This window comes from Paralichthys olivaceus, chromosome 6, assembly GCF_024713975.1.
Source record: "Paralichthys olivaceus isolate ysfri-2021 chromosome 6, ASM2471397v2, whole genome shotgun sequence".
NCBI lineage: Eukaryota > Metazoa > Chordata > Actinopteri > Pleuronectiformes > Paralichthyidae > Paralichthys > Paralichthys olivaceus.
The window spans coordinates 19,836,738-19,863,343 of NC_091098.1; the positions used below are offsets into that span (position 1 = coordinate 19,836,738).

General features: G+C 43.5%; 2 protein-coding genes across 9 annotated transcripts in view; both read left to right on the forward strand.

The window, feature by feature from the left end:
- The window catches only part of tmcc1a (transmembrane and coiled-coil domain family 1a), a 42,396-nt gene extending 30,085 nt beyond the window's left edge, over positions 1-12,311 (forward strand). For 7 of the 8 annotated variants that reach the window (XM_020095850.2, XM_020095856.2, XM_020095857.2 and 4 more), the window contains 4 exons: positions 5,592-5,849; positions 6,012-6,703; positions 8,603-8,738; positions 9,985-12,311. In XM_020095850.2, the coding sequence (XP_019951409.2) occupies positions 5,592-5,849; positions 6,012-6,703; positions 8,603-8,738; positions 9,985-10,299 (1,401 nt within the window). In that variant the 3' untranslated portion in view covers positions 10,300-12,311. Of the gene's footprint in view, positions 1-4,183; positions 4,489-5,591; positions 5,850-6,011; positions 6,704-8,602; positions 8,739-9,984 lie in introns of those variants that run through there. The other variant, XM_020095858.2, reaches the window with a different exon arrangement.
- Positions 12,312-14,065: 1,754 nt separating this feature from the next.
- The window catches only part of plxnd1 (plexin D1), a 60,760-nt gene continuing 48,219 nt past the window's right edge, over positions 14,066-26,606 (forward strand). The window contains exons 1-4 of the mRNA XM_020096292.2: positions 14,066-15,533; positions 18,465-18,641; positions 22,013-22,144; positions 23,363-23,463. Of these exons, the coding sequence (XP_019951851.2) occupies positions 14,319-15,533; positions 18,465-18,641; positions 22,013-22,144; positions 23,363-23,463 (1,625 nt within the window). The 5' untranslated portion in view covers positions 14,066-14,318. The remainder of the gene's footprint in view (positions 15,534-18,464; positions 18,642-22,012; positions 22,145-23,362; positions 23,464-26,606) is intronic.

The following is a 26,606-nucleotide window of genomic DNA, read 5'->3' on the forward strand; positions in this document are numbered from 1 at the left end:
TCCTTTGCACTCGCTCATACACTAACTTACAGAAACTTGACCTTGACCACTGTGAACATAACAGGTTTTATGTGTAAAAGAAAATAGAAAGAGGTCAAGACAACTCAAGCGTTTCAGACCTTAATGTTTATATCAACAACAATCACAGCGCTGCTCTATGCTGTTGTTTATGATAGCCATGTTTACACTAAATACTGCTGTTTTAAGACCATTGCATTATCTTTGAGCCTAAAATAAAAGAAATGTTTTTCTGATTTTGTTTCATTATTTATTAAAGCGTGGAAAAATTCATACGTCATTAGAATAAGCAACTGTCGGGGGGGGAAATAGGGTTCAAACTCAACTTACCCTGACCTGGTCAAAGTGTAGATATCCATCAGTGAGTGATAAGATGCTTAAGAATGAGTCTGTTTCCCATGTTTGTCCATCAGAACATCTCAACCTCAACTCAGACTAAAGTCACCAGAGTCATCCGACACAATAACGTAATGTTTATGTATTTTTTCTCTGTACCTCAAATTAAATGTCCACTTTCAAGCATCAATACTCGCTAGAAATACTCCAAACATATATTCTGCACAATGTGTCACATATCCGCTGACATGACACAGATTAAACAATTAAAGAAGTGATACTACAGTAGAACCAGGCTCCAACAGTGCATCTTCAGTATATGTGGAACCCTAAATTAAATTTAAAGAATAGATTATTGCTGTAGTTCCTTCAGACAGCTACCAATGGTGTGGGAAAGATAAATGTGTAACTGTTTAAGAAAACAAAACGTTATTGCTGCCTGATTGAAAATGCAGTGATTGGCAGGAAGAATATCACACATGACGAATGACAGTGAGACCGCTGTGTTCCCTGCAGCTTCAGCATCAGCAAAGGGAGAGCAGAGCCCTGTTTGCCCCAATCAGCTCCAACACAACACAATGAAATAATGGAGGCTGTGGCTCAGAAGGTAGAGTGGGTCATCCACTTACCAAGAGGTTGACCCCTGACATCATGGGATCCTCAGTCCAAACACATTCAGCTTGGGGTTGGGTTGACAGGGTTAGACTCTAAATTGTCTGTGAGTGTGAATGGTTGTTTGTCTCTGTGTTTGGCCCTGTGATATGCTGGTGACCTGTCCAGGGTGCACCTCGCCTCTCGCCCAATGATAAACTGTATAGATGATGGATGGAAAAAACAAAGAACTCTATAATCTGTGTCTAGTTTTATGAAGTGGTCTTTTATGAAGTGACTTGTCTTTGATAAGGGTAATATGTATTTCAATATAAATGGGTGAAAAACAGGAATTTCCGCCTGTGATTAAAACAGGACAGAGATGCAGGTATGGCCTGTCTGAAACTATTGGGTCGAGAGAAATTAAGTCAAATGACTTATGACAGCATCAGCCCATTTTCTGCTCTTTGAGTTACATCGATGGAATGTGGGGCATATTTGGTTTCCTGTGTTATAGGGCAGTACAAGATGTGCTTGTTGTGTGCATCTAATTATTTGTGATGCATTTCTAATAACATTAATGCCTGTTGGTGATAGACTTATGGCCACAGGTCAGAGTGTTTAGGTTTGGCCCAGCTTTTCCCAGGCTTCTAGTGGATCCAAGGTAAGTCAGGGCTTTCACAGCTCTAACCAGCTTTACTTGGATCAAGGACTGTTGCACAACCTGGCCCATCGACAGGCGGGCCCAGTTTGGGACATGGTTCTAGTGGAAAAAAAACTAGTCTTTCAAGAATGTGTTTGTGATGCATGCGAGGAGCAAGAGACAGGTCCGTGCAGACTCTTTGTCTTTCTGCCTCACTGATAAAATCTGATCAGGTGGGATGAGGCAGCCTCCCAATAACAAACACACACACATTCAGTTTCCCTCATTAGGCGACACAGGCTCTGGTGATGTAGCGCCTGTTGCTTCTTGCTTCAGCGGCTCAGTACATCAACATGTTTGGCTCTGTTAACCCTGGGAAATTAGCTTAATCCTTCAGCTCACCATCTTTAATTACATGCATGATTAATCATAGAAAGACTGGACCGTTTAGGGACGACACTGATCAGAATTTGTTTGGTGACTGGAACAGGGATGGGGGACGAAGCATCTCTGTGCCATGTGTGGTATTACAACAGTATCCTGAGCCTGCACGAAAAATGAGATCATAAGTATGCAGTGTCCAGTCATAGACACATGAGCTGCCTGCTGAGCTGGAGATGAGGGCACACCACTGACTGACCAGCTGTTTGTGGCTCCTCTGCTTATGTAACCGAAGCACTTTGCTGACAGGGACATTTTCGATCAATGAAAGGGCGATTTAGTGCCAGTGTATACAGGTCATTAGGTTTCTTTTTATCACAGAGTCCAAAACCTCTATCTGCTCTCTGCTGCAGGGCAATCCAGTCCAAAGTTTTCAGCTGACTTGTCCTTTGCTCTCTTTATCTACAGTATATCTTAAGTCAGAGGGCGTATGTTTGATTCAAATAATTGAGTCATCTGTGAGGCCGGAGCTAACTGGGACATCTTCACATTTGCCACATACAATCACTCATATGGATGAAATAGCCACTTTACGCATGCTTTCTCTCATAAAAGCTATAAATACTGTTTTGTTTATAGCCAAGAATGGACCACGTGCTTTTCTGCAGCGTCACCTCTCGGTTCTTTTCTGTGCCAGCCCGGCAGGCTATTCTAGTTCTGTGATTCATTTGATCGCAGCGTGTGCCCGACAAGAGGATTTAAAAAACGATTAGACTTGTTGTACACGTCATTAATTAATCAAATTGACCACTTCCTCTAGGCCGCTTAATGCTGCCAAGCAGTAATCAACCGAATGCAAAGTTGTTAAATTTAAAGTCAAATTACCCAAAAGGTTCAAACAAATTTCCAAATGTGTAGCGTCTCCCAGCACTCAGAGGAATGTGCCCTGCGGCAGAGAGTGTGTATGTGGTAGAGATGTTGGACTGGTTTTTCTTGCCCTCTTAAGCTCTTCCTCCCTATTGGCACAGATACAGACAGAGAGTCTGGGAGTTGATAGTTGATTTAGTCTCACATTATGTCCCAGAATCCCAATTATAGGATTTCACTTCACACAGAAACCTTCTGATCACAAACATTTGTTACACACATCAATTATTGTTTAACACCTTTCTTATCGTAGTTGTGAAAGTCTGAACTACTGATAAACAATTATTTAGTGTGTGTTTGTGCTGCTCATTCTTCGCTAGTTAATTTGTTAGTTGTGCATTGATCTCATCGACATGTTTTATATTCATCAGTAATAGTTCCCTACAGTGGTAAAGCAAGAATCACTGTGTGATTTTAATTACAATTGTATAGTTTCATATCTTTACTTGTGTCCGTAACTTTGTTGTCCTGTAGGTTTTTCCAAAGTGAAACACTTTAATGAGAAAATACTAAAATACACGTAAAAGACCTGCATTCATTGTCACTTTAGCAAAAGTATTAACTTATTACTTATTACTGTCACTTGTAAGTATCAAGCTTGAATGTAGAAAGATTTGTCCAGTGATATGAGAATACACTTTGTATTATTCGATACATATATTATATACTGTACTATTATTGAACTATATAATTGGCTCTGCCAAAGAGGTTATATTTTCATCTGCTTTTGTTTGATTGTCTGTTAAATTAGTTCAGGGGATTACAGAATTTGTAATTTTGTTTTTAAACAAAACAGTTATGAGTCGGGGAGAATCTATTAAATGATGCAGATTGTGGATTTTTATTTAACATTTAACATTTCCACATAAAGCATTTTTCAGGATTTTCCCGGATCTAGTGAATTTAAATGTGGTTTAATGAGGAAAAGATTGGGCCTTGGCGGAAGTATGCCATTCTAATTATACTATTGGGCATTTCAATCTACAATAGATCATATATTATAAACACAACAGTTACCGAAAATCTGACCAAGAAAGTTAAGCAATTACTTAAAATGTCTAATGAATATAGTGGAGTAAGAGTATGTACTAAATTGCAGTGGAAGTATAAAGTAGCATGAAATACTGAAGTACTAGAACCTGAAATGTGCATGTTAGGACTTCAGTAACTGTAGCTGACAATCTGCCACCTCTCTGATTCCAAATGGGAGTAAATATAACGCTGATGGTGGTTCTGCTATTCTCTCAGTGAACCTCAGAGTGAAAGAAATTCAAAATAAGTGAGTGAGGATCTATTTTTGCTTCCTGGGAGATTTGATTGGCGGCTGCCTGTCGTGCGGCTCAGAGGATGATGTCACCCCTCGGCTGGGAGGAGGAGAGGGGGAGGAGCTCTCCTCTCTCGCCCGGTTGAAGGAGTTTCAGGTGGATTCAACTTTCACAACAAGCCCGTCGGTCCTGAGCCGCGGGAGCACTTTCAGACCGCACAGCGGGACTGAGCTCAGAGACAGAGTCGGTCCAGATGAGAACACACGAGTCCAGTTCACTGTGGACAAAATGCACTGGGAGCAGTTTATCCGTTTGACCAATGGGAAGGTGAGCGCTGCTTTTTACGCGTGGTTTGCGCACAGTTCCTGTGATGGAAGAGGGTTGGTCAGATGTCAGAGACAGTGTGGTGGCAGTTTCTCAACACTTTATAAGAACTTTTATGAGGACTTTTAGTTTTGCTTCCGGATGCGGTTTCTGCTGTTGACTGTGGTGTGTGTCATCAATTAGTCATGTCCATGTGCACACAGGTGAGGTGAGCCTCCAGTGCGTTAGTTTGACCTGTGTGTGTGTGTTTGTGGTTCTAATGAATAATGGCAGGCCTATTTAACAAGCTGAGTGCCAAGGTGAATAACAGCAGGCACTCCTCCTCAGCTTGGTCTCTGTAATGGCTCAGCAGCTTATTATTTTTTTTATGTGTGCATGTTCAGTGATGAGAATAATAGTTTTTATCACCATCCCTTCGTGATGCACGACCAGCTCCAGCTGTTATCACAGTGTTGTGTGTTCTTCCCCTGAGGTGTCAAGGAAATGAATCACAACGTCTGCCTGTGATCGAAGGTGTGAGGTTGATTATCTGCTCACGTCGAATTTATCTACAGTTTTTGATAGAATACAGGAGAAACTCAATTTAGATAGGGTCTTTGATTCCCCCCAGCCCCCCCACCCAATGCTTTGTGGCCTTTTGACAAAATCAGGTCAGTATCTGAAAAGACAAATATCATTAATCTGAGTCGAAACATTGAAAATCCAATATCCTGTCAGTCTTGTCGATTGTTGTTGCTTCCTGAGCTAAAAAATGTTTAGATGTTGCTGATACTATTTTCCTTTTGTTCTTGTCTTGTGGATATTTCTTGATTCACACTTAAGTGTTGAGTTTTGTATTAATGAGTTGTTCCACTTTCCTTTCTTTGTAAAGCCCTGAATGAAACATTTACATCCTCCATCCTTCCTCTTCACACAAACTCACCCAGAGTGACCCTTTTTAATCTCTCTCTCACCAGGCATTCTGAAATGCACAAGCCTCCTTTTTTCATTGTGTCAGCAAAATGACACACTGAAACCTCTATATGTAATTCCTCATTCCATCTTCTGACCCCTTACCTACCCCAATCTTTAGTAACTCCTCGTCTTCTCCCGTGTTCTCACTTCAGATCGACCGGCTGGAGGTGAGTGGGCTGGGCCAAACACCCCTTGCTGTGTCTTGCGGGGCAGACGGTTCCTTCCTAGCTTGTGAGGATAGCACCCCAGACCCTCAGCGCACCAAGCAGGCAATCGCCCAGCTGCAGCAGAAAATCCTCAAGCTAACGGAGCAGATTAAGATCGAGCAGACGGCGCGGGATGACAACGTTGCTGAGTACCTCAAACTGGCCAACAACGCCGACAAACAGCAAAGCACACGCATCAAACAGGTAAAACTAAGAATTCATTCTACGAGACATCAGTTTTGTAGAATAAATCTTTTGGCTCTGTTTTGATTGTACCTAGAGGTTCGGGGCAGATCTCAGTAAATATCAAGGTATAGTGTCATGTGCATTGCACTCATTTATGAAGCCTTGTTCTGTGGCTGTCAGGTTTTTGAGAAAAAGAACCAAAAGTCGGCGCAGACCATCCAGCAGCTGCAGAGGAAACTGGAGCACTACCACCGGAAGCTGCGAGAGGTGGAGCACAATGGTATCCCACGGCAGCCCAAGGATGTTCTACGAGACATGCAGCAAGGACTGAAGGATGTCGGGGCAAGAGTCACAGGCTTTAGTGAAGGGGTGGTTGACAGCGTCAAGGGAGGCCTCTCCAGCATCTCCCACGCCACTCACTCTGCTGCAGGGGCCGTCGTTTCCAAACCTCGAGAGATCGCCTCGCTGATTCGCAACAAATTCAGCAGCACTGAAAACATCTCCTCCCTCAAAGACTCTCTGGACGACCCCACGGTGGAGGAAGGCGTGACAGGGGCAGGCGGACGTTCCCTGGGCAGCACTGGGCATCACCTACAGTCCAGTCCCAAGTACGGCAGTGAGGATGACTGCTCCAGTGCTACGTCAGGTTCGGCTGGGGCCAACAGTACGACGGGGGCACCCGGAGGCCCACCCAGTTCCAAGGGCAACACGCTGGAGAGGAGTCAGAGCTCGAGCCTAGACATGCTGCTGCAAGAGGTACAGGAGCTGAGGGAGGGCCAGGCACGACTAGAAGAGAGCCTTGACAGCTTGAAGAGCCACTATCAGAGAGACTACACAGTTGTTATGCAAGCACTACAGGAGGAACGCTTCAGGTACACAGAGAAAAGAGAACCATGATAAGTGTGTCATACATTTCTCAAGCATTACCAGCCAACACATGAAATCCCCTTAATGTCCAGCAGTGTGTAATCAGGAAGGACTACTATATTTAGAAAATACTTTGAGCACTGATCGTTCATATCACTGTGTTATCTGATGTATCATCTCAGGCTACACTGCCCCTGCCTGTGCTCTGACAGCTCTTTTATCAGACAGCTCACAGTGGATTAAAACTAAACCTTGGACCTGGACCTTATCTGCATAAACATGTCGAGCTCACGTGAAGTGCTGCCTTCATTTTCACTCTCAACACATGCATGCCAATGTCACATTGACATTAATATTATGCAGAGTGGCAGTCTTATTGTTTTATGTGGATCCCTCATAAACAGGATTGTTTTAGTGACTTACTCTGCTGCTCTAAGTCACTTGAGCATTTGTGTGTAGAGTGTTAAAATGTTAATAGCCTCTTCACTGCACTTAAGAGAATTTTAGCTTTGTCGTTGTGAGGCGGCAGTTTTAAATTTAAACTGTGAGCTCCTCAACACCTGCACAGTTCACAAGTGCCCTCTCAGTCTAAGGATCTTCACTGTTATTTCAGCCCTCGTCCCAGCTCTGCATATAGACTCTGTGTGAAGCTTCTGTGGTCAGTTGGCCTTAAAAAAACACATTCCTACAGAATGTTCTGACGAGAGGGCACAATGATTAAGAGGGCCGGCAAAAAGGCAGAACAATGATAAGATGAGAAGTTATAATGAAAGAACATTTTTCTTCCTAAAATGTCCATCAGAGGATTCTGGGTTTTTCCTCGAAGACCAAAATAAAAGTGACCACTCAGGAGCTGTTTTCAGCGTTCCCACAGGGAATAATCATTTATCAACCAATCACGTAGCTGTAAAGCTCCTCTGGGACAGACTCCATCCTGAGCATAACTGAGAGTTGCCTAAAATGTGACTCTACTGGGACTGAAAATAATGTTTTTGATCAATTTAGAGCTGAATCAAATTACCGATGGACAGAAATTATTAGCTAATTGTTTAAGTAATTTTATAAAATTGTTCTCAAATGTTATTTGTTGGTTTACATCCTCTTCTGAGTAAATTCAATAATTTTGAAGGCATCACCATGGACCTTTCACTATTTTCTGACTTTGTAGTTTCAAGAAAATTGTTATTATTATTTATTAAAAATAATTGTCCTTTTTTGACAAATAATTTAAATCACTAGTTGTTTAGTGTTGAAAAAGACTCAGTTAATGACTCAGAATTATCAATTTCATGCCTTCAAATTGATATTTTTAATCAATGGTCAAAGAAACTGAAGTATTTGATTTGAAGACATTAAATTAAAGAGAGAAACATGTTTTATATCACACCCCACCACCCCACATTAAATGTATATTGTATACAAGTATACAGATACAGATCTTTATAATACCCGTGTGTTTCTATTCAAATGTAACTAAAGTAATTCAGTCTAATCTACACTGGGGCAGCCTTCTGTCTATTCTTGTCCTATGTTGTCCATCCAATTGGATGTGCCTGCCAGAATAAACAGCAGTATAGATCTATCTCCTATTGCCTGGGCACATCCCATTGGTAAGTCTCATAATGCAGACGGTCTCTGATTGGCCAGTGGGATCAGCAGTCAGTAAGCATGTCCTAATCTTGTCAGTGCATGTCATCGGTCGGGTCAGGTGCCGTGTGGTCAGATGCCTTCATGATCTGTTTCTGCTAATTCCTGCATATGGTTCTTTATTCAAGCTAATTATCCCACGAGTCTCATGTGTGTGTGTGTGTGTGTGTGTGTGTGTGTGTGTGTGTGTGTGTGTGTGTGTGTGTGTGTGTGTGTGTGTGTGTGTGTGTGTGTGTTTTATTCTTCTGTGTGTTCAGGTGTGAACGTCTGGAGGAGCAGCTGAACGACCTGACAGAACTTCACCAGAATGAGATCCTGAACCTCAAACAGGAGCTGGCCAGCATGGAGGAGAAGATCGCCTACCAGTCTTATGAGAGAGCCAGAGACATCCAGGTTTGTTCATCATGTCCATAAGCACATCTATTTAATTCAGCTGCCACAAAAATCTGCTGTCAGATTCACATTTTCTTATTCTCTTCTTTGTACTTAAAAATGTGGGTGTGTGCTGAGGAGATGTTGAAGGTCATGACAAGTACATGACATTTCATATGTATATAGTAATGCACTAACTGAATTTTAGCATTTAGTCAAAGAGGCACTTCTATTAATGTAATTGTCTTTTGACATTTACAAACACAATAACCTGCTGAATGCACTCACTTGTTACCTGTGAAACTCCAAACGGACATGTGTTATATAAAAATATAAACAAGTAATAATATTGGTAAATGCTGGAAAAGCATTAATGAACCCCTCATCTTAAAAATGATTTTATATTTTATTAAAATTCAAGTCAATATTTATGTATTGTTATTTATCAAAGTGTGATTTTTCACAGTGGTTTAGGCACAGGGATATTTATATCTTCATAGTGTCGCTAATCCTTGTCAAGGTAACACTGAGTTACTGTGACGAGAAAAACAGAGTGCGATCATGTGCGAACATTTCTTTTGCTGGTTGAATTTCTCAGTTAATATTCTTATTATTTGCAGTATTTCTGCATGTCTTTTTAAAAAAAGGGAAGAAACCATGAGGTGGTCAACCTTTAACACTTGCAGGCATTATCTCATCTGTGTATATTGACACTTGAAACAGGAAGGTGAGACAGGCTTTCCATTGGCGCGTCTGTTTGTCCAAAACAAAAGCATTTCCTTGTACATGACTCATATTACTCCCGCCCTGATATTTATAAGGGCTAGTGTTTGTCTGTGTGTGTGGGTTGTTTGGGATGTGTAGACTAGTGTGAAATGCTTTTCCAGCTGAAATTGCCCCCTTGCTACAGTTCCTTTCCCCGACAGCAGGGGGTGATAGTGTTCTATTTAATATAATCTCACTGGTCACTTTATCATGTTCACCTGTAAAGTCTAATTCAGGTATAAATTCTAACTGTATGAAGAGGACACTTTTTAATTGAACCTATCAGAGAGATGTCAATTTAAGTATTTGTTTTTCAATTACGTTTTAGTTTGCAGTGGAGTTGAACTTCAGGAGAAAGAATAATAGAAACACATTTAGTCCAAGCGGTCCTGCAGAGTTAAGTGGCCACTGAGTGTCTAGTATGTTGTTGGTTTTGTTCTTGTTGATATTAATATGTGTGAAGACTTTGCTGACCCTCTCTCTTTCTGCGTGCCCTCTGCAGGAGGCGTTGGAGGCCTGTCAGACCAGGATCTCTAAGATGGAGCTTCAGCAGCAGCAGCAGCAGGTCGTCCAGTTGGAGGGGCTGGAAAATGCCACGGCCAGGACCCTCCTGGGAAAACTTATCAATGTGCTGCTGGCCCTTATGGCCGTCCTTCTGGTCTTTGTCTCAACTGTGGCCAACTGTGTGGTCCCCCTGATGAAGACACGCTCACGCTCCCTCTCCACCCTCCTCCTCATCCTCCTGCTGGCCTTCTTGTGGAGGAACTGGGAGGCTCTCTCTGGGTACACGCACCGCGCTCTGCAGCCACCGGGATGACCAGACCAATGGCAGCATGTGTTGCTTTGGTGACGCCAGGTGATGTAACTGTAACCACAGTCGTGCGGGATGTTTGCAGAACGTGACTTCCGTCGGGATAGCTGTGTGGCCGGGCACTGAAAATTCGGCTGAGCACTTTCGGACACGCCCTGGAAATCAAGACAAAGTGGAAGAAACAGAGTACTGTTGAGAACACTAGTGATTTTTATTTAGGAAGACTGTTTACATTTTGAGATGAACTGCTGTGTTGTTTCTCTCAGAGAATGCAACAACGTACAGTTTTTATCTTTAGCGTTTTAATCAATTATAATGTTATTATTTCTAATAATATTATTTTTATTTTCTATGTTATTTTATTCAGTACCATGTAGCATTATGCTCCTGTCACTCTACATGAAGGAGAGTTTAGTCAGGAAATGTGGGGCTGGCGATTCGCCCCGAAAGACCCATTTCAATTGTAGACATGCAAATGTGATGATGTGGTTGACTTTAGAAGGGGAACACTCACCTCGCTGTGACCGCTCGATTTGAACCATGGCTGAAAACCTTTCTGGGAGCTGCTCCTTTCTTGCTGTGATGAAATTGACTGAACATGGTCTTTGAGTGTCATGATGACTAGAGACTGTTTTGTGCTTCCTTACATTTCTAATCGCAAAGATTACATGCTTTTAATCATTTCCTTTTCTTGAGTATAACAGGACAAACTATGTTAAATAGGGGATACGATGATTCATAAAGACAAAATGGGCCAGCTTTAGAGTGAAGAACTACGATGGGCGTCTTAGACTAGAGACGGCACATAGAGAAACACAGAGAACATCTGGTTATTGTCAAGCATCTGCCATAATTGCAACATGTACACAATGCTGCATGTTTTCATTATGAAAAATTACAAAGGAACCATTTTTGCTTCTAAAAGCAAAGATAAAAGGTAATTGTCTCAGTAAAATTAATTTGCCAGGGTAATTTCCTCACCCTCCGGCCATATTTAATGTGATCAGGTTAGGAAAGAGAGACCACTGGTGCTTTTCCAGCTCCATCTCAGCTGGAGCAGGAATGCTACTGCTTCATATCTACAGTGCAAGTCATCTCCACTGCCACGCCAGTCAAATGCACACTGCCTGTATGTGATACTGTGCTGTTCATACACTCTTCCTGCATATTATCTCTGTAGCCATCCTTCTTTTTCTACGTGCACACTTTGTTATGGTGTAACCACCCAGTGCCAAACCTTAGTTAACCCAGAGATGCCTGCGCACCCAAAGGGTCCGACCTGGCAGGACGGTAAGGGAGGGTGGCTCATCAGGTTTAGCTTTTATTCCGATCTGCCACGAATGTCTCGCCTGGATGTCAAGAATGTATTGTTTTGGGAGACATAACTTTTGAGAAATATCGATGAGAGGATTCACAATCTGAACATGAACTTGACTCCAGATTCTCAGTCGTGTGTTTGCACCTTTGCTACCTGAAGTACAGTTCCTCAGCTCAGAGTCCACTCACTCTCTTCCTCAACGACTCAAGGACACTACGAGATGACCCAGCACATTTAATATTCCACCCTGCATTTCATTGCTTTCCTAACCGATAGCGAGATCATTTGAACTGTACAGCTGCACTTTAGCACACCGCTAGATAACACGTAGGTCAGACTGAGGCCCGAGAAACCTTTGATTGAGACTTCATCAGTGGGATAAGAAAAGTTGACTCAGGTCAGGATCACTGTCATCCTTGTCTAAAGCTAGAACCCACATAGAGGAATATACTGTAGCTCATTTCTTCTCAAAATGTCGATAAACCCGATTCCTCTCATGCAATTAAAACGGCAGGAAGTAGATTTCTTTTCTCTTTCTTAATTTTTGCCGTTGTGGGTGCAGCAGACAAAGTTGAGAGTGAGTTGACCTTCACTTGACCTTGCAGTATCTTCTATGATGTAGGGTCATGTGCTAAACCACTCTAGTGCCTTCTGATGTCCTTTTCTAAGTGTGGAATAAATAAAGTGCATTCCTGACTAACTCATGAGCTTTGATTTTAATTTAACAGTTTTAATTAAGCCATCTATATCGCTCTGTCTCTATCTCTTTCTCTCCCTCTGTGTGTGTGTGTGTGTGTGGGGGGGGGGGGGGGTTGTGAATGCATACAGAGGTTTAATCTCTTTGGATTACTGATCATTTATGAGATTTACATTCCTTGTCTTGTACCCTCTAGATGTGTTTCCCCCTCAGTGGTTGAAGTGCTGTGTTTTGTTTGTGTGAGTGATCTTCATGAGGAAGCTTGCAGTCTGAACATAAGGAGTTGGCATTTCTTATCAGGAAGGAAACAGGTTGGGTAAAAGGCCCCTTTAGCCGGTACTGCCAAAAGTCAGGGTGGGCCAACAGGGACATTATTTTCATTATAAACACAGTAGAGAGAACTTCTACCTCACTTACACACACACACACACACACACACACACACACTTAATTCCGTTGACTGTCGTGTTTGATTGAGCAGCACCAAACCGCAGCACGCAGTCACACCTCCCCGGTGATATCTGATGCTGACAGCTCTTACCCACACTGAGCCTTATACCTGCAGGGCCTCATGCACGCGCCCCCTCCTCACTGCTGAGGCTCGTTGAGTCTATCATTGTGCGGTGCAGTTGAGGGGGTCATTATGTTGCACTTTATCTGTGCGCTTTCCTCCCATTCTGAGCTGCTGTAAATTTGATGCGCATGGCTGTGCGCCAAGGTAAACGCTGCGCGCACTTATCTGCCTCGTAGTGAAAGCTGCATGTGACTGGGTGGGAGAGAAGAAAGTGAGAGCGTCCCCAGAGGAGCGAACAGTAAATAGGCACAGGCGATTGCGCACGATTTAGCATCAACAACTAACTGCATGTATTCAGAAGCAAACTGATTGATTCAGTGTCTGACACGTTCGTGTTTTTTTTTTTCTAATTTCCATTCAGAGTTGTGAACATATGAGCACACACTACAACCAAAGACAAAAAAAAAAAAAAAAACGCTCGCCATATTCGTGCATTTTTGAGTGGGGGCGCATGTGTTGCGCTTGAATATTTATGAGGTACAGTTCGCGAGAAAAGCTTGTGTGTGTTGGACAGATGAATGTGAATGTCAAAAACCGGAAAGTTGTGCTGATGCGCCCATCTGGTTGCACTTTCACGCTGCTTACCGAGCCGTGTGTGCCCAAAAAGACGGAACCCTCCGGATCTGCAGAACTAATCTGAGAGAGCCGTGGGACTGGGGAGCGCAGGAGGTGGGACCATGACCCGTCATTAACCCCGAGATGAGCGGAACCACGCAGGGGCGGAGAGTCATCAACCGACCCTGTCTTGAAAGAGTTTGGTCATTACGACCTCACATGGTACCACGAGTTCACACTATAGCTGCAATAAGTTCATGCGTAAATTAAAGGTAATATAGAGTCCCACGGCTGAAATGGCAGTTTGATTTTGTAGTCTGATAACAGCAGAATAGAATAGAACATTGAAAAGTTACATTCAGGGGAAATCAGTTAGAAAAATGCAATGAGTTGTATCCTATGATCACAACAGATCTCTCTGATAACAGTTGGCACAATAGAGGCAGTGCCACTCCCCACAATTGGCGCCCGTGTTTCCAGTAAATCTGAGTAAACCCATGACATCTGCTGTAGAGTGTAGAGTTTCTTTAAGTTTAATCTGTGCAGGTATGACATTGTGCGTAAATTATGAGCCAATCAGTTTAAAGTATATTTGTCATCATTATTCTTTTGTTTGAAGATCATAAATATGTCAGTGGCTCAGCATTGTGGCTCAGTGTGCCTCGGGAGCTGCTGAGCTGCACAGTGGGCAGAGGGGGACAGACAGAGGAGGCAGCTTGAAAAAGGAAGCACGACTCGCTTATCGCGTCATTCTGGGCTTAGGCGTTGAGCAGGAAACAGCCTTTCCTCTCGGATTGTCGCAGTAGGAACAAACACACATTTTTGTCTTTGCTCAATGCACCCCTCGGCACAGAACACGCGGAAGCCGGTCAGAAGGAAAAATGCCTTCTTCGATAGAGATAGCTGTTCTGCTCCTCGGCGTCCTGGCGCTGGAGACGCGCCGGAGTGCCAGCGCGCTGCACATCCAACAGGCGTTCTCGTCTCCAAACCACACCAATAACTTCGTGGTGGACCCGGGATCCAGGAGGGTCTACCTGGCCACCGTCAACACAGTCTACCAACTGAACGGCAACCTGAGCGTCGAAGTGGAGAAGAGGACCGGACCGGTGCAGGACAACCTGTTGTGCCATGCGCCCCAGCTCCCCCAGGCTCCATGCGAGCATCCCAAATCACTCACCGACAACTTCAACAAGCTGCTGAAGCTGGACCGAGAGCAGGGGGTCGTGGTGGTGTGTGGATCAGTGTATCAGGGCTTCTGTGAGCTCAGGAAAATGGAGAATATTTCCGAGATAGCGGTGGAGTTCCCACCTCAGGGCGAGAAGACCGTTTTCCCCAGCATGCTCAACATCGCTGCCAATCACCCTAACGCATCCACGGTGGGGCTCATCTTCAAGAGCCACGGGGGAAACACCCGGCTGCTGGTCGGGGCCACGTACACAGGGGCTGGTACCCAGTTTTTCCCCAAAAATCACAGCAAGGAGGACTTGCGCTTTGAAAACACCCCGGAGATCGCCATCCGCTCCCTGAACACCAAGGACCTACCCAGACTTTTCACCTATGACATTAACCCCTCGGAGGATAACGTGTTCAAGATCAAGCAGGAGGTTAAAACCAAAAACAAGCTGAACTTCGTGCACGCCTTCATCCAGAAGACTTACTCTTACATCGCCTTCAATAACGAAGCGAACCTGGGCCACAAGGAGAGCCAGCCCAACAGCATCCTCGCCAGGATATGTCTGGACACCGACAACCCGCGAAAGTCCTCCGGGCCGGAGAGCAGAAAGCTGACCGAGTCCTACATCCAGATGCCGCTGCAGTGTGGATATAACGGGAACATTTACAAGCGGCTGCTGTCCCTGTACCCCGCGGAGATCCACACAGAGGACGCGCAGGACGCAGAGCCCTACCTGTTCGGAGTGTTTTCCAGACAGACCGACAGAAAGTCTGCTCTGTGCGCCTTCAAGTTTGGAGACATCGAGGAGGAGATCCGACAGGGCCGAAGGAACTGCTCCAACTCTCCCAGCAGCGATGTTCAAGTGCTGGACAGCGTCATCCAGGGCTCCGGGGCAGCCTGTATCCAGAAGGGAAACCTGGTGGTAAGGACCATAAATCTGTTTTATATTCGTCCAACATATGAAGTTTGTACAAGGACCATAAATCTATTTTATATTCCTCAACATATGAAGTTTGAATATGGAGGATAGATCTTTTATTTTAGTCAACATACAGAAATATTAAATGTAAAGTTTGTATAAAGTGCATAGATCATACAATATAGAAATATCAAATGTACAAGGAGGATAGATTTATTTGACTGAAGTCAACATACAGAAATATTAAATATGAATTTAGTTTAAGGACCACATGTGAATTTAATTATTATCAACATATATACACATTAAATATGAAGTTAGTTTATATTGAGTTAATCCCATGCTTTTGTGTTATTGAGTGTTGTCAGCTTCAATTTAACAGTAAAATAGGAATGAATTAATAAACTGAGATAGTTCCACTTGACTGAAGTTTTTCATTAACAATCATCAGTATCTTGATGGAGCAGAATATATTACCACTCGGGAACAATAAGCCATCAGTTTATCCTATTGCTACCCTATAGCTTTATTATGTCATTTATGCTTTGATTTCTTGTTATTCATGGGTTAAATATTAATACACCAACGTTAAAAGCCTGGAGATAAAACTAAATAAAGAGTTTTTGTTTATTCATTGCCTTTTTAAGAGCTCTGCTACACCAAACCAGAGTCATGGTGCTTATTCAGTCAATAAACCTGCTCCAGGGTCTGATTTATTAAACCTGTGGCTCTCTTCAGCTGTTCAGGCTGTATGAAAGAAGAAAAACCACACTCATGTGTCCGTTCGACACTTTCCATTTGTGCTAGCGAGCAGTTATCCTCCCTGCAGCCCCAGAGGCTCATAAGTTGGAGAGTGGATCTCTTATGTCACGAGTAGAGGTCATGATCATTGGAATGGATGCTCCAGAGCCACATCAGAGGTTGTGGGAAGGGTGAGACTCCTCTCACATCCAGCAGCTCCCCGTCTTATCAAATATGAGAAGAGAAGGAAGGGGTCAATAGTTTACAATGTTTTTTTTCTCAGTTAAACCTCAGACATTCTTTTCTATTGAGTCTGTGCTGCAAACTACAATTCAGCCTTAGATTTAGCACGCTGGATAATAAATAGCAGCATTGTCATATATCATCTTGTGTTTTACATGCTTTCCACTCGTATACACAGAATAACATCCATTCATTATCTATACGGAGTCTGCAGTCATGCTGCATGTGATCAAATTGCATCATGTGTCTTGTTTTTTGGGGGGGGTCAATATATTGATACTCTATGTAATGTAAATAAATCACTTGTCTGGTCACATAGACAAGGTTGTGTTGACAAACAAATACCAAACATTGGCAGGGTAAACATTTTTTAATGTGGTATATGAGGGCAAAATTAGAAGCACTCAAAAACAGCCAAAGACGGTTCAGGGTCACAGGGGCAGCTGGAACCTTCCCAGCTGACACTGGGTGAGAGACGGGGTACATCCCGGACAGGTCACCAGCGTATCACAGGGCCAACACACTGAGACAAGCAGCCATTCACAACCACAAGTCTCAATTTAGAGTCTCCAATTAAACTAACCCCAATTTGCATGACTGTGGTAGGCTGCCCTGAGGGAACACACGCAGACATGGGATTCAAACCTTCCTGTTGTGAGGTGACAGTGCTAACCACTGCACCACTGTGGCACAACACACCCCTTCTTAAACTTACTGTATTTGTCCCCTCTGTTTTCCCTTGTTGGCCTTGGATAATGAAGGCAGGGATGGCACTCAGTGGAGCGCATACCTCCGCCTAGGCCCAACAGTCCCATTAAATTCAATCAAGCTGCACTGAATTTCACACACTATTCGGCATCAGTTCCCTTAATGTCTGATTTTTTAAATCCATGAATTATTCCCTGGGAAAATTTAAAAAAAAATCCTTTCTCACAATGTTAAAGAAAGTGAAAATCTGGATCTGATCTGGATCCTCACCAAAATGTTATGGGTTCCTTCCTGTTTTTCAGGAAAAACTGTGCAGTTGTTTTCCAGTAATCTTGCTCACAAATAAACATAGCAACTAATAAACAAACAGACAGGGATAACAACATAAAGTCTTTGGTGCTTGCCCCAGTTTCATAGCAATGCAGTGAAATTCCATCTTTTCATTGTGCTGGTTGCGACAGACTGAGGTCAAAGGCGCCTGTCCTGCTCCACTGTGCTGTCAGGTCACAAAGTTGCCCTCCTGGCTGGCACTTGTTGTCTGTGGCCCCAGGGGCCGCTACTCCCATGACCTGCTCTCTGAATACTATCTCAGTTGGCCCACAGGCCTTCCTACCGCAGACAAATACTCAGTTCAAAGTGGTTTAGAGTAGATTTCTCTGGCTCTTGCTGCAATACAACCTACTTACCCCTCAACAGAATGAGTTAGTCTCTCTTTGGTTCAGCATTTTTGTTGCTGTGACCACTGAAATGTGATCTTTTCTTCTGAGGACGAGCACTGAGGGAAAGCCAGACAAAATTTATGATAAGAGACGAGGCCACAAGCGGAAGGGCCCGTGGGAAACGACTCTACAAATATCCACTGTGCTTAATTCTTCTTTTTTTTTTGCTTGCCTCTGTGTGCTCTAAAATATTCAGAGAATTCCCAATAGATCCATGTGCTCATCCAAGCGTGGCACTAATGTTTTATCATTGCCTGCCGAGGATTTGACAAAAGCAGAGTCTTATGAGTGTTGAAGACCCTTGTAAGCCCTTTTCAAGTATTCACTGAGATGTCTAAAGAGTGATTTAGAAGAATGAGCAGCACCGTTGTGATAGCTACTATCAGTTCGTGTTTTCCACTTCACTTTCATCACACAGTGCTTTTTTTGTGCTTTGTTCTCGCCTGTTTTCTAATCTTCATGGCGTGCTTCTGTATGAAAGCTGATGAGGACTGATCTCTCTCTCCTTCTGTTCATGTTCCAGTTGCAGCCCGAGCAGCTGGATTGTGGTGCGGCCCACCTGCAGCACCCACTGGCCCTACGGAGGCCCCTGAGGTCCATTCCTCTTTTCGAATACCCAGGCCTTAGCTCAGTCTCTGTGGACAATGTACACGACCATACTGTGGTTTTTCTGGGAACCAGTAATGGACGACTTCGTAAGGTGAGACACATCAATGAACACACAGACTCATAATTGGTCACTGCAGAATGAGTTGATATTTTTAATGTGATCGAGCCCTCCAGCGTGGAAAAAACTATAAAAGTAACGGTTACGTTGTGCCGCTCTGATGTGGCTGCTGAGTCTTTCAATAAACCAAACTCAGGTGTGCGATGAAACACTCAGAGCCCCGGCAGGACAAGCGGGGACGTCTGCTTCTTATATGATTGGCTCTCAGCACTGTCATCACCCAACCCCCTGGCTCCGTTCATCCATGACCCATCAGTTAGCCATCTCTGATCACGAGTCCCTAGGAAATGGTTATTGTTTGAGGAATCACCAGGAAGTTTTTTAACAAGATCCATATGAGTCAATCCTTGTGTTGGTCTGCGACCTCAAACATCTGCAGTTGGTCCGTCTTGTGAAAACCTTCCCAGTCTAATTAACAGCATTCCTTAATTTTTTTTCTCAGCACCACATTCCTAGTCACCCCCGACTGGGCTTGCTAAGCAGCGGCCTGCCTGTGCGCACCACGAGCTTCTTCTCAGCTGGGAACAACATAAACTGACTCCAAAAGCTTTCTGGCCCTATTGTGATGCCTGGTCCCCTTAACGACATTAAAACCATTCTGCTACAGGGTGTTTTGGTTAATGCTGCTGAAAGAGCTCCTTGTTTTCCTTCCCCTGATGAAGGTCTTGCTTTAGCCCCAGCTGAGCGCTACAGTAATTGTTTCTTGGATGGTTTACACCCATGCACAACGCCGGTCAGGATGATGTGATCAACAGTGTGTTTGTGTGCGTCTGTTCTCTTGATTGCAGGTCTGACTGTGTTTTTAGGTGTTTGACTTTGTCTGTGGGCCGGTGCAAGTGGTTCAGTGATTTCACGTGTTTACTCAGATGAACGTAAACCCTGTGATTATGGGCTATATGTGTGTTCTCTCTGCATGTGTGCCAGCCTTGTTATATAGGGAGCATGGTATTTCTGTGACCTTGGGCAAAAACATGAGCTGCGCTTTTTAACTTTATGTGTCTTTCTTTGTTTGTGTGTGTGTGTGTGTGTGTGTGTGTGTGTGTGTGTGTGTGTGTGTGTGTGTGCCCCGAGGATAGAGCTGTTACAGAGGTTAATGGTGCTGTTAGTGTGTGTAATGTGATTCTGACTGTGACTTTGGCTCAGACTAAACACGGGGGAACAGTGGTTGAGATTAAGTTAGGCCTCTTTTACTGTCTTTCAGAGGGCCCTCAGTGAAGTAATTTGTAATTACATGCATTTTTTAATGAAGTCTCCCCCTCCCCATTACAGCTGACTTCCATTTTCTGCCTCTCGCAGCGTCCGCCTTTATCTCCCTCACTCTTGTCCAATTTTACTCCCTCAGACAGTCCTCCCCTCCGCTCCTCGGTTCATTGCTTCATTGTCTGCTCTCTTTTACTCAGTCTCAAGTAGAATAGAAAAGACGCTTTAATTCACATCACAAACAAACACACTTCATTTCTTTATCTCTCTTGTTCTCTCCCTCCTGCCCCACCTCCATCTGTCTTTATTCTCTCTCCTTAACACTCACACACATACACACACACACACACACACACACACACACTGACACACGCGTGGAGAATGAGCGCACAGCAGCTGAGCACTCCTCGGTTGAATAGGGGCTTTCATCTGCAGGCAGATAGACAGGGAATAAAGTCAGAGTGACCTGCCAGTGCAGCAGGTGTTTCATTGGTTGACCTGGTGTCCGACTGCACCATTTCTCTCCTCTTCTCCTGCTCCTATTCAGATCCCCGTCCAGGTGTGTGGGCTGCTGTTTACTCGCTCCTCACTGTGTCACTCTGCTTATGTGTTTGCAGTCGCCGGGGTGAGGGGTGAAGACATAGCACAGCTGCTTGCTATCTCCAAGGGAGGAGAAGAGCGTGTGTGTGTGTCTGTGGATGGGTGGGTGGTGTTAGACAAAAATGACAGCTATATTTTGAAGCTGAGATAAAGCCTCTCAAAACAAGCCAATGGTTTACTAGGCTTCTGTCTGCTCTGGTTAAACAGTAACCAGCACGTCTCAGTGGGTGGTAATAGTTTTGTCCTCTCCCTGTGTGTGTGTGTGACAGTGTGACAGTGTGTTTGAGTGTTTGTGTGTTCAGCGGATGGTGAAGTGACACAGCCCGTGCTTGTCACCAGATGCTGGTCAGTTTGCTAGTTCCTGCAGGATGTCTCTGCTGAAGAGTGACCCGACAAAACGCAGAAATAAGAGCTTTCACTGTCTGCGTGACAGGAAGTCTCACTCAGTACTGTTTGTTTTTCTATGCAGCTTTGTGTGTGTGTGTGCGTGTGTGTGTGTGTTTGTGCATACGTGACAACATGTCACCCATTTTATTATCTTGAGCTGGTGGACGGCCAGTGTGTAGATAAATCACTGCTTGGGGGGGGACTAGATTAGGCACATTGCTTAAACAAAGGACCTACAAAAATATATCTTAGGTTGAGCAAGTACAATGAAAATACTTTGAATTTAAAGTTTATAATGCACTCAAATAATACACTAAATCTGACAGCTATTCTTCATACATTCATTTCATAAAGAACTCCAATGGCACTCAGTAAACCGCATACCTCCGCCAAGGTCCAACAGTCGTCTTAAATTCAATCAAGCTGCACCATATTTCACACACACACACTGATATCAATTCCCTTAAAATATTTTTTTCATCTGTGAAGTATCCCCTGGGTAAAAGTTGAAAATGTTGAAAACATCACCACCAAGATTGAATGGGTTCTTCTCTGACACATACAGCATCCTTCCACCAAGTCTCATGGAAATCCGTTGAGCTGTTTTTGTGTAATCTTGCTCAAAAACAAACAAACTTACAAACCAACCAACGAAGAAAATGTTTAGAGGTGGAAATCTAACCTTGGTGGAGGTGATGAGAGTTTTGGTCCCGTCTTGTGTGTCTCAATCAGACGAGTTTAGACGAGTTTCTGTCGGAGAAAGTATATTTATCTCGCTAAAACACATCAGTTGCTCACAGCGGTCGTCTCAAACTTTGGAGGAGTGATTATGACGTGACAGTTGCTGGCGTGAATTCCCTGCCAAACACAGGTGGAGGAAGTCAATTAAAAATCGGATCCCTCTGACATGTTGCTAAGTGAGACATCTGCACCCTGAATCTGCTGCGACCGAGCTGCTTGGCGAACACACAAACGACTGAGCTACAGTGCGCAAGTCTCAATATTTGGCAAATTCTTCTGTGCGAGTGTGAAGCAAGGAGCTGCAGCTCAGTTGACGTTTCCTTGTTGAATGAACCTCTAGAACATATTTGTTTTGCATCTGCTTCCAGTTCTGCGACTCTAACCCTGTCCTCTGCTCTGATGTCTTTGTTCCACAGCTGACCCTCCTCGCGAATATGACCTTGGCCAATCAGTGGACGCTGAAGCTGCCGGCCAGCGAAGCTGTCCATCACATCATGACCTTCGACCCTAATGACAGGAACTTTCTTTATCTCATGACATCTCATCATGTAAGAATGTGGCTGAAGACCAAGCTCCAGTCTCGAGCTGCTGGTTCTATCCACCTTTGATTTATTCATGTCAGCATAAAGGAGCGATCACACCTCATTACACATTCCTCTCCATTTAGCTGAACACAGACCTTCAGTCCTGCTCTTACAACAGGATCTGGCTGCACCTCCAGCAGTTTCTGCAAATGCACCTGATTGGACTGTAGTGAGATTAAATCAATGTGCTTCCTGCTTCTGAAGCCGAGAACTGATGATCTGTTGGGCTCACTGATAAGATAAAGCTCTTTTCAGACACTGACATGACAAACACCGCGATCCATAACACGCCGTGATGCAACACACACTGTTATTATACATAACACTTAACTTGAAAATTATAGTTAACTTTTTTCATCAGTTGCCTTTAAATGTGATAATTCTTTATTAGGTCAATTTCTTTATCAGTTAAATGTACCTGCCTACATTTACGTACAATTTGTGTTTGTTGGCTGCACTGTAAACAGTTCCATCAGGAGAAACTCCAATTTATAATGAAATAAACTTGACGCCATGCACAAGATGAGAAGCTACAGCAAAAATGGCAAATTCCAGTGTGTCACCAAATCAGCCAGGACTGAAATTGTGTGTGTTAAATAATATATTATTACGCCCCCACCACTAACATCACCTATTTTTAGCAGGTTATAAATATTTAATAGGCCTAACTGGTTTATAACACACTATAAAGTATTGTTGGACATATATATGTGTTTAGTTGACCACACATTAGAGGAGGCTGGTGTATAAACAGATAATGACTGACAGTGTAAAATATCATATTCAAAGAGGGGCTATGATTTTTGACAAATATACATTTACAAATACCTAAAATGTTATGGTACAGGCTTACTACTGCATTACAGTGTGTCATACTGTTATTGTTTGTAAATTCTCAGACATGTGTAAGATCTTTAATTTGCTTGTTCTTTCTAATTAATAGTCCTAAACCTCAAATATTCAATTTATGATAACATAAGATTCAAAGTGTGTGCATTTGAGAAGCTGGACCCAGTGATTGTTTAACAATTTTGACAATTCAACTATATAAATTAAAAGACAGAATGTAAAAACTTGATGGATTGTCAGGTCACTTGTTTCAGCTCTCGCTCTGAGCTCATGGTTTGATGTGATCTATAGTTTTAAACTGTTTGCATTTTATCTTTGTGCTGTGGTGATCAGATGCTGAGGGTGAAAGTGGCTGATTGTGACCAGTGGAAGAGCTGCAGCAGCTGTTTGGGAGCAAGTGACGCCCACTGTGGTTGGTGTACTTTGGAGAACAGGTATAAACACACCGCAAGCGTGCGCACACACACACACCCATACCCACACACACACACACACACACACACACACACACACACACACAAACACAATTTTTGTCTCCCTATATCCATCTATTCAATTAGCCGTCTTCCTCGGATGTCTTCTCTGTCCCTCTCCTCTCTTCTGCTGCCAGTGAAACATAATTCAATCAAACGATCATAGGTTTGTGTATCACACACATGCCACATGCTTTTTGACGTAATCTGCTGAGAAAATAGGAACATGTTTGCTGTCTTTATTGCCTGGATTTAAGCAGCTGGGGCTGTTTATATATGAATGAATGACTTAAGTTATTGCTTGTTGTGTGGCAATAAAACATCAGACCGATGGCATAAAAACAGGATTCAAACTTGTCGTTTTGATGCTTTTAGCGTTTGAATCAGTGAAACCACAGAGGCTTGTTTACTGGTTTTCATCATCCTCATTCTCGATTTCAAGAATGCTGCCTGGCTGAATGAGTCTTGGCGGCATCAGGGTGTATTTTTGGGTTTGGAAGGCTGCTCTTGGAGCGGGCTGAACTGATTTGCTTTTCATTCGGCCTTAGACTGGGGGAGTCACATCATTGTTTTGGAACAGTCTCTTGGTTCTTTAGTAGTTTGGGGAGGGAGTGACAGGCTGGGAGCGCCCAGCGAGGAGTGACTTGGCTGAAGTGTTACAGCGAGCAGGCGAGAGCGTGCTGTGATTAATGTGGCTCTGTCAGGAATGGCTCTGCGGCTCCGTGTTCGCTGGCTTTCAGGGACAATATGTGTGGTGACGAGCTGTTTGTTTGTGGGTTGTTTGTCTGCATGTGTGTGTGTCTGTGTGTGTCTGTGTGAAAAAGAGGTTGGTTGCTTGGTGATTAAAGCAGATCAGAGGAGATAGTGAATTTTGTGATGAGTTGTGCTGCAGCTCTGGAGGCTCTGGCATTGCCAGCGGCCATTCAGAGCTGGAAGAGTGGAACTGATGAGAGTTGTGTGTTTGTGTGTCTATGGGTGTGTGTGTTGGTGTGAGTGTGTGGCCAGACTGTGTCACTGTCATCTCCCTGTCTCTTCTCCTTATTTATCTTTCTGTCGTTTCTTTACCCCAGTCCCTTTCTCGCTTCACTGCATTTTCTGTACCCTCGTGATTCCCTCTCTGTCTTTGGCTCCTTCTTCTCTCCCCTGCCTTGCCCTTGTATATTCCAGTAGCTTTGTGGATTTAGTTATCCCTTTCTCAACCTCCCTCTCTGCCTCCCTGCTCCTTGAATCCTCTTCCCCAGTGCCCTTGTCCTCCTCTCTATCCCTCTACAAAGGAGCGTTGATTGTGATGATGGCTGTGGGAGGGAGAGTGCACACTGGCTCTTTTGACAAGGAAATGTCAAAGTGTGTAAGTCTGAGTGTAAGTGTCATTGTGTGTGTGGCGTTATCTGGCTCCTGAAGGCCAGGGAGCTGATGTCATGGGTGTGTATTTGTGTGTTTGATGCACTGTTTGGTCAGTCATGTTGGCCGCTGGGCTGGCGCTGTGGCTTCAGAGCCCAGGGGGGGATCAGGGAGGTCGATGTGTGGGGGTGGATGGTCTCCTCCATCACCCTGCTGCCTGATACAACTGAGAAGAGGGAGGGGGGAAAAGGACCACTAGAGAACTATCTACCAATCTGTGAAGCCACTACTGTCTCTGGGGGTGTCTGCTCGATGTTATGCATGGCTCTGACGTTTCTCAGCATGTCTGCATGTAGAGTGAGACATGAAAACATATCTGTTCGCTTTGTGGAGTCTACATTGTTGTCTGGAAAAGAGAGAGAGCTACTTCCTCTGCCAGGGATAAAGCTGAGTCCTTGATCACTCTTCATGCCGGAGCTGGTTTAATCTGGCACATGTCACAAGAAAGCACTTTACTTTATCTTTATTTGAATCAAATTATGCATCATGTGCAGCTTTTGCTATCCACAAATTATTATGCCTATCTGCATGTGCTTTTCTCATAGTGACTTTGTGTGTCTGTTTAGTCTGTGTGTGTGTGTCTGCGCGTATGGTTTGAAGCTCATATGTTCTCCTGGTGTTAACAGTCTCGCTGGCTTCGCACCTTATCTGACGTACAGACACTTAGGTGGTGATGAGTTTTCTCAGGTCATATCTTATCTGCATATATTAACTGTGTTTAGTTCAAGGAGCTGCTGAAAAAGCTTTTAAAGTCATTGTGCCACTGATTCGCAGGTGAAGAGTGTATTTGTGTAAAAACGTTAAAGTGAATGTATTAGTTCTTACTGCTGTGCTTGATCATATTGTTGCACATTAAGGACAAATAGTCTTGGTGTATTTCCTGGTCAGTTGTTTGCTGTTTGTAGATGTTCATCTGAGACTGCATGTCTTTTTCTTTTGTCACGGTCAGAGGAGGTTTCCTGGATGCCCACTTAGTTTATACCAAGTAGCATTTGTGAGGTATTCAGCACTTAAAGATAAGATCTGGAGTTTACTGGATAATCTAAATATATTCTTGAACGTGGAAAACTAGGAAGACACCTTGGAGCCAGGGAAAGATTGTGTGTAACTTCATAATTTCAAAATGCAATGCAAATATATCTGCAAACACATGCACGTTTGTAAGTATGATCTCAAAGATAGAGCTGGTTTGTTGAAGAATGAACTTTAACATCAAATGCTTTGTAAGGTGTGTGCTTTGGTTTGATTTGTGTAAATTCAGGTTGTGATTTTGTTGATTTCATATTATTTTACTTTTGCAAAGTAAGATAGCAAGATGATGCAAAACATATCAGACAGATTAACATGAAATCCCCAAAAATATCAGGAATGATGAGGGGCATGACACATGAATGTACAACTTGGTGCAGATCCAAAAAAGAAATAGTTTTTCCCTAATTACTTTTTAAATTGCGATTTAGTAGTGTAGAACATCACAAACAACCATCCTGTTCCCTCCCGCTGCCCATAACAGCAGGAGGATAAGTAAGGAAAAAAGTTGCATATAAATAATTTAAAAATAGTTACAAGTATTATAAATACTATTCAGTAGGTAGGGACTAAGTGTGCCCCAGCAGCCATATGCGTGAAGTATATGGCTGCTTCGCACGGCGTTGATACTGTTAAACATATTACATAACTTCCACTCATACAAATGCATGATT